The sequence below is a fragment of the Bidens hawaiensis genome, unplaced genomic scaffold (genome assembly GCF_021521415.1).
Source record: "Bidens hawaiensis isolate Kalapana, Puna unplaced genomic scaffold, B.hawaiensis_p1.1 tig00016045_1, whole genome shotgun sequence".
Classification (NCBI taxonomy): domain Eukaryota; kingdom Viridiplantae; phylum Streptophyta; class Magnoliopsida; order Asterales; family Asteraceae; genus Bidens; species Bidens hawaiensis.
In genome coordinates, this window is record NW_027492457.1 from 77,697 (window position 1) to 85,600 (window position 7,904).

Consider the following 7,904-nt stretch of genomic DNA (forward strand, 5'->3'; position numbering starts at 1 on the left):
TTAATAATGATTATAAATACAAACGAATTCTTGAAATGTGTTTTGGTTTAGTCAAAATTTTAACATGAAAGACAAATTAAAATTTAAAGAAACATAGGAATACATAATATAGTAATATCAATAGGTGTGATTACTAATTTTTTATCTTGTGCTAATAGATTACCCCATTTATACCAATCACAGCAAAAACTAGCCATGAAAACGTAAATTATGTTCAACACCGACAAAAACCAACAACGACCGATGTTACGTGACATTAGCAACACTTATGTTTATAAAGTATTAAGTACTCGTTTTTCATATGTTATTTACGTATACCAGAGTTCATGTAGAAAGTGACATGGTATAAGAAATCACTATATACTTGACAAAAGAAAACAAACCAGCATTTTTTTCATATGATACATATTGGAAATTACACAAACACCCTCCGCCTAGTACAAATTTAGTCATGATTCATCACAACTTAAAACGAAATTTGTCGGTGGAAGTCAAAAGGCAAAATAGAAAACCCAAGGTCAAAAAGGGTAAATGTAGTTCACAACCCGGCTTAAAGAAAAGTTATTGTTCCCCACACCAAGATTCACCAAAATCCCACCACATATTCCCAGTGAAACCTTTTCAGAAATGTCATCGTTGTAGTATACTGTCGGTTGAGGATACCTGAAAATATGAGGTGGGTGGGGTAGGGGTAGGGGTGGTATCTTCTCATTGCACCGGTGAAAAAGACATAAATTAACATAAATATATAAACTATCCTAATTACTTGAGTCAAAAAAGTATGTTTTTACCACCCTTAACAAACTCTAATAAACTATTGAGGGAAAAAAAAAGAAGTTTTGAAATTTTTAGAAAGGGCAAACGGCTATTTCAAACATTTACCGAAAAGCAATTCATAATTTAGGGTTCGGGATTCAGGTTTTTAAGATTTTGTTGCTTAAAAGCAACAGTGGGAGCTATCCTGCAACTCCTCCTCTGATGCTCCAGCACAAGCTCGCCCGCAAACCAATCGAGTTTCTCAAAATTAGTCTGCTCTGCGATCTTCTTGCCACCAAAAAGCACCGACTCTACGTTTTTCTGTTTCAACATTTCATCAGCTATCCCTGTAAGCAACTTAACGTTTCTGGGGCTCCCATCACAGTCAACATTGACCCCACAACGACCCATATTGGATCCGTTTGCCTATTATAGAAAAAACAAAAATTAAAAAGCTGTAATTTCGACCTGTTTATTTGTAAATTTATAAGGTTGAGCATGACAACACATAACTATGTAACATGCATATTAATTTCCAAGGGCCTTATTAAGATAGGAGACAAACTAAGACTCTTTACCAAAAAAAGATATGTGGCCATTTTCATTTAATAGGTTGCATTTCTAAGCCCCAAAATCACCTGGCTGAAAATAGTCCATGCTATTTGGTTCTTTAATGTATTAAAGACACATTCAAACAAGAAACAATAGTCTTTCCGATTACATGGCCAATATTCATCACCATTAAAGAAACAGATACACACGCTTATAATGTATGACGGTTTATCCGTTTATATGTTAGTATCAAATACAAACAACTTTTAACATGTGAAGTATGAGAAATAGTAAAATTATTATTATTACACTATAGTATCAGTATCGAAGTAGCGTAATAATAATTGATAATTTTAGTTTAGTGTTTCTTAGTGCTCATACACTAAAGTTGTTTGTATCAGATTTATCGTATATAGTTATTGTATAATGTATATTCGTAATTATACGCCATTCTTATAACATGTTATACTATGCTCCTACATTAACAGAAAACTCGTCTGGTATGCAATAATTGTGTTACCTACGGTTAATAAAGAAATAAATAAATAAAAAAACATGACCCCACTAGTCGCATGTTGACCTTCAAATGATCATCCACGAATTCAAATCTAAGCGATGTTTTATGATCATTGCTGGTCATAGCACCATATCCATGAACCAAATGGCACACTGTATTTGAAACTTACTACATAATTATACTTTATAATTACATTTTATTAAAATAATATCCACTTTAAACTCATGGGAACTCAAAATTCCTTATTTTTATGAAGTTTTTGGGAATTTCGATTTGCCTGAAAATTAAGGACCACATTTTTCTTTCTTCTTTTTAATTTCTTTTTTATTTTCAGAACCGTTATGTTTAAAAGACTTTGTATCTGCAAAACCAACCCTAGAACTACAGTTAAGGACCACATATGACATACCTGAATGCGGACGTAATTACTGCTCCGGCTTTGACCAAATGCCATTGCGACAGCATGGTCAACCATGTCAGCCGAACTATCACCGGAGATTCTCGCCATCGGGCGAGCCCAGTCTTTCGCCTTCCACCTACTCACCTTATTAAAATCATAACTCCCTTCTAAAACCTGACCGGTACCTAGCGAAATTACCAAAATATCCTCCACTCCCCGCACGAAGGGAAACTCCTGTTTATTATGCAGCACGTGCGTAATCGCAGCTGCCGTGGGATTACTCATCGCCAAACCACCATCAACCGCCAAACAACGAGTTTTCCCATCAACGGATCTCATCGACACTGGTTCGAATAAGCCCGGTGACGCTGACGTGGCACGACAAACCTCCCAGAGACGAAAGTCAAAGCTGTTGGTTTCCAACGCGTCAGCACGTGAGAATAAAAACGGAGCTGAGCTGGAGAGGTCGTAGCACGGGATTAAAACCGGCTTCAACGTGTTCTTCAAAGTCAAACTTTTCCCGTTGACCGTAAACGATTGTTTCATAACCGTTTCAAATCCGGCAGTGACGTCACCCACGCCGGACTTTTTAAAAATCCGTTTAATCACACCGGAGCTCGGTTTCCGGTAGAGCCGGTTACCGTTCTCCGCTAGAAACTTCCACGTGTCCTCCGCTTTGAAGATCGGACGGTTATCGGAACTTGCTCCGAACAACATCGCCGTGAAAACACCTCCGACTCCGGTACCGGCCGCCACGTCGAAATAATCAGCAATTCTCGCGTTCGGATTACCGGATTTTAGTTTTAAAGCGTTTTCGAGATAGGCTAAAGCTTTTCCGGCGAGAATACTCCGCATTCCGCCGCCGTCGATTGACAACACGCAGATTTTACCTCTCTGATTCTTCACCGAATTCACGGTGGAATCATGACTGTCATCAGTCACGGTCACCGTCGTCGGCGTGACGGAAACGTCAGTCACTTCTGGTGTAATTTTAGGCTTCCAGAGCTTCGGATCGTCGTATCCGAATAAGAACTTGCTCTCGAGAATTGAAAATATCTCGTAGCTGAGCTTATCGGTGTCAATGCTTGGCTCTTGCAGCACGTCCATAGTTTCTTCCAAAATTCTTCAATTACAGCTAATTATGATCACAAACCCTAGCTAAACGAATATCTCAACAGTTATATTATAATCTGCATTCAATTGCTGCACCTGCACAGAATTTATCCTTAGTTCAGAGACATAAGCATTGCGTGTATTCTAACTCGTGACCAGAATTTACTCAGCAAACACAAACACACAGAACAATAAATGCAAATGGGCCATCTATACACGCAGCGTCAGATATCTAATTCCACACCGCTTTTTTAAAGACTACTGTTTTGACCAAAAGTTTTCAAAGTTTGAATTGCGATCCGAACATGTTACAAAGTGTCGTCATGGATCTCTAAATACATCTGATCTCACATTGTTTCAAACGGCTTTCTTAATAGAGGCCGAACAGCTATTTTGACTAAAAATTATCAAAGTTTTGAGTCTATGGTCTGACATAGGAATATTGCTCAGACTGCTGTTCAGACCACTAATTTTAGAATTTATATTTTTTTGGTTAAATAAAGACAGTTGTCTGAGTATTTTATTGACGGTTGTTTGATAGCGTGAAATCAGATAATATGATGTAAGAATATAAAAATTCTCACCTTGATTTTCCCGCCAAAGTTGAAATCAGGTATTTGTTACAGCGATTACTCAGCGAGTTTTCGATCGTGTTCATGAAAACAAAAATAAAACCTTAAAAATTCGAGGCGAAGAAGGTGTATTTTATATTTATAGCAATGAAAATGAGAGAATGAATGAAGAAGAAAATAAGCAGGGGACTACTAATACTACTGGAGAGCATGTAAGTGGGGTCCATTAGGAAATCAACTGACATAATTAGTGGGTCTCCAATTGCTTCTACCGACGACGTGGTATTGGGCCCTTGAACGGGCTTGGACCCACACGTTTAAACGGAGGGCCCGCACGTACATTTGCAATTTTAGCCGTTGATGACGGACAAAAGGCGAGTCATTTTCATGCCTAGAAAATATTCTTGGTGAATATTGGCCGTTGGATGAAGCCGTGAAATGAGGGTTGCCGTTGGTGAGAGCCATCACGGGAGGGAGATTATGCATATTTTTAAAGAATTTGGGAAAAGCTAATTTGGTTTTATGGATTGCTAAAAAACATTTTGTCGCCTAAATTATATATTTTAGTTCATTATTGTTAAGAGAGATTGTTTCTTATCACCCATTATTTCTTTGATGTTATTGTCAAACACATTATTTTACTTGATTTATATGAGATATTTGTACGTTACCAATCAATTGAAAAGAAAAAAAAAAAAACTAGATGTGTATAAAGTATGAACCGAGAATAGCATTTACATTTAGTTCCCTGTCATATCATGTAATTACATTAAAAATCACTATAGTTTCTCTCTCTTTTTCAATTAAAGAATACACTTTTATACTTTTATCATTATCATTTCTTTATTCTTCACTCATAGGTAGGGCTGTCATTTTTACCCGAAAAAACCTCCACCCGAACCCGAACTAACCCGACCCGAAAACCCAAACCCGAGAAAAGACTAACCCGAACCCGAACTGAAGTAATGCGGGTTGGTTTTCGGGTTTGATTTATAAGTTTTGGGTCAACCCGAATAAACTTTTTGTTTTGAAATTAACTATATTTTTAGGTATAATAAGATGAGTCTTAGTCACTAAAGTTATCAGAATTTGAGCCTAATCGACTGTTCTCATTCTAATTATTATGGATCGATTGTTCATTGTTAATTTATGGTTTCTGTTTATTACTAATAGCAACCGTATAAACAACCAAATCACGTCTGATTGAAGACGATTATGGTTCGAGTTGGTTACTTGGTTTTACTTTTCTTTTGAGTTGTTTTATGACTTTTTCAAGTTAAGTTGATTTATTATTTGATTATTTGCGACGAGCAAATAAGAATATGTTGTTTTAATTTTATGATTGAAGTTTATTAAATTTTTTGTATCATTTTCTAGGATACTCAAAACCCGATTAAATTTCTCGCCACGACTGTGCTCTCGAAGCCACAAAAGCATATGTAGATACATCCTCGGCCGAACAGAGACCCAACCCCCCATAACGGATCGGAAGTGACGCCAACCTCCATTGGAGATCCCCAAAGAACGGACCTCCACAAACCACGATGTCCTCAATCACCCTTCGAAGTCCTCCACAAATTACTTAATCTGTAGTAACTTTTATTAAGTTATCACTGACTAGCTTTTGAACCCGTGTATTACACGGGATTTTTCAAATAAACGAAATTCAGGTATTTAATCATACTTAATTTAGAAATTTTCTTTGGAATTTATATATTAATTATAATATTATCACACACACTTCAAACATTACATATTAAAATTTTACATTTTTCTAAGATTGAAATAATGTTTTTAGATGATATAAAATCAAATATTGGTACCTACCAAAATATTGGGCGCGTTCGTTTCACAAAATAGAATGGAATTGGAATTGGAATTGGAATTAGAATTTGCATAGGATTTGGATTTGGAAGGAATTGGATTTGAAATTTGAACATTCCAATAAGAATTGGAATTTGAAGGAATTGAAATCTAATCCCATTCTTGATGTGTTCGTTTGACAAATGAATTGGAATCGAGTTTTTTTTTAAACGAGGATAACGGCGGAAACATTTTAGTTTTTAAATTTTTTTTTTGTTTATATTTTACGTTATGATTTTTTTATTAGTTTTTTTGAATATATTTAGGGGTCTTCTATTAAGATAAAAAACCCCTCAAAAAATATTCAAAAATAATAATGAAAAATTCATAACATAAATATAAATCGAAAACAAAAAAAGTAAAAAAAAGAACTAAAATGTTTTATTCGTCGTTCTCGTTAAAAAAAAATCTCGAGAAAAGATTCCAACGAATTCACTTGAAATCCTCCACAATTTGGAAGAATTTAGAATCCCTTAATTTAAAGGAATTTTAAGGAATTGAATTCCAATTCCAATTCCAATTCCAATTCCAATTCCTTAACAACCGAACACACCAAAATGGAATTAAGATTCCAATTCCAATGAAAGAACACGCCATGTCATGAGATTTTTATTCAAATTCTTTTGAATTTTGACAAATTCTGTGAAACGAACGCGCCCTAAAGGTATTTTATATGATTAATATGAATGAAAGTTAAACAGTGTTTTACGAATTGTAAAGTTGTAAATATTGTATTTATTCAACGAAATTTGAAGCACACACATAATTAAATATATATATTATAAACATAGGTCGCTAATATTTTACAATAATAGTTTGTAAATCATTATTTAACTAATTTAATAATTCACTATTTGATTTTAAACTTATTATAGATATTCAATTGTTTATATTGTTTTTTAAAAAAATAATTGTCAAACTTTCGATATTTAATAGTAAAATTAGATGTAATTGGTTACTAAATATTAATGTGATTTAAATTATATTAACTACCTTTTTTTTCATATAAGTTACAGCTTGTAACATCCTAAAATTTATAATGTTGAATAAAGAAAGTTACGTTTAGTGATTTCGCGTTATTAATTAATTAATATCGAGTAAAGAACGGATCATGTACTTAGATTAATTGAGATGGGTTAAATGAGAATGGGCCTTATTGGCTTTAAGGGATATAAATATCCCCTAAACCAAGCTAAAACCCTAAACCCTCATTTCATTTCCATCATAATCTCTACACACTCGAAACACACACACACACCATAAACGAGCAAGACCCGAGAGAGAGTAAACGTTAGTTGGTATTAGATCTTATTACACGAGATCTAGAGTGCATAAACAAGCTAACCAAGATCGAACGAGCGCTAAAGGTATGTTCTTGACCTTTAAAGTTTACGTAGTATTGAACGTTTTTACTTAAAGGTCCAAGCTTTATAGTATATACGGGATATATATACGACCGAAAACGGTTAGGGAACGTAGTGGGTGATGTCGAACCATAACAAGGGTATTAAAATCGCCAAAATGCTTGATAAAAACTAAACCCGTAGCTGAACTGGGTAACTTCGCCTGCAAAGCTTAACTTCGCATTCAAAGCTTAACTTCGCCTTCAAGGCTTAACTTCGCCTACGGCCAAGTTCGCCTAACTGGTAACTTCGCCTAAGGCCAAGTTCGCCTAACTGGTAACTTCGCCTAAGGCCAAGTTCGCCTAACTGATAACTTCGCCTAAAGCTAAGTTCGCTTAAGGTTTAACTTCGCCTAAAGTTAAGTTCGCTTAGAAAATAAATTAAAAACCAAATGGAAAATGTGTTAAGACAGTTAATGTAAATAAAATTTTTCCAAACTGACCTGGCAGCTCGACCCCAGCCAGGGGCTCTGCCCCTTGGACCCTGCTAGGGGCTGCCGCCCCTAGACCCTGCTGCCAGGAGCGCTGCCCCCGGACCCCCGTTCGTTGTGGGTAGTAGTTAAGACTAGAAAGATGATATGAGTAGTGATAATTAATTGATACGTATACTTGTTATACAGTCAGCCGTGCACAACTGAAGAAAGGGATTACGATTAACGGTGAACGTAACCGTGTTCAGGTGAGTTTCTAGCCCCAATTATGTGTTATGCTTTCGGGGCTGTGTGCATA

At 35.6% G+C, this 7,904-nt stretch overlaps 1 protein-coding gene across 1 annotated transcript; it reads right to left on the reverse strand.

Annotated features, from left to right (window-relative positions):
- Window positions 1–900: 900 nt before the first annotated feature.
- LOC143550514 (patatin-like protein 6) lies at window positions 901–3,392 on the reverse strand. Its single transcript, XM_077041147.1, has 3 exons — window positions 3,379–3,392; window positions 2,235–3,348; window positions 901–1,182 (listed from the first exon to the last, which is right to left on the reverse strand). The coding sequence occupies exons 2-3, from the start codon at window positions 3,330–3,332 to the stop codon at window positions 901–903; spliced, it is 1,380 nt and encodes a 459-aa protein (XP_076897262.1). The 5' UTR covers window positions 3,333–3,348; window positions 3,379–3,392.
- Window positions 3,393–7,904: the final 4,512 nt, after the last annotated feature.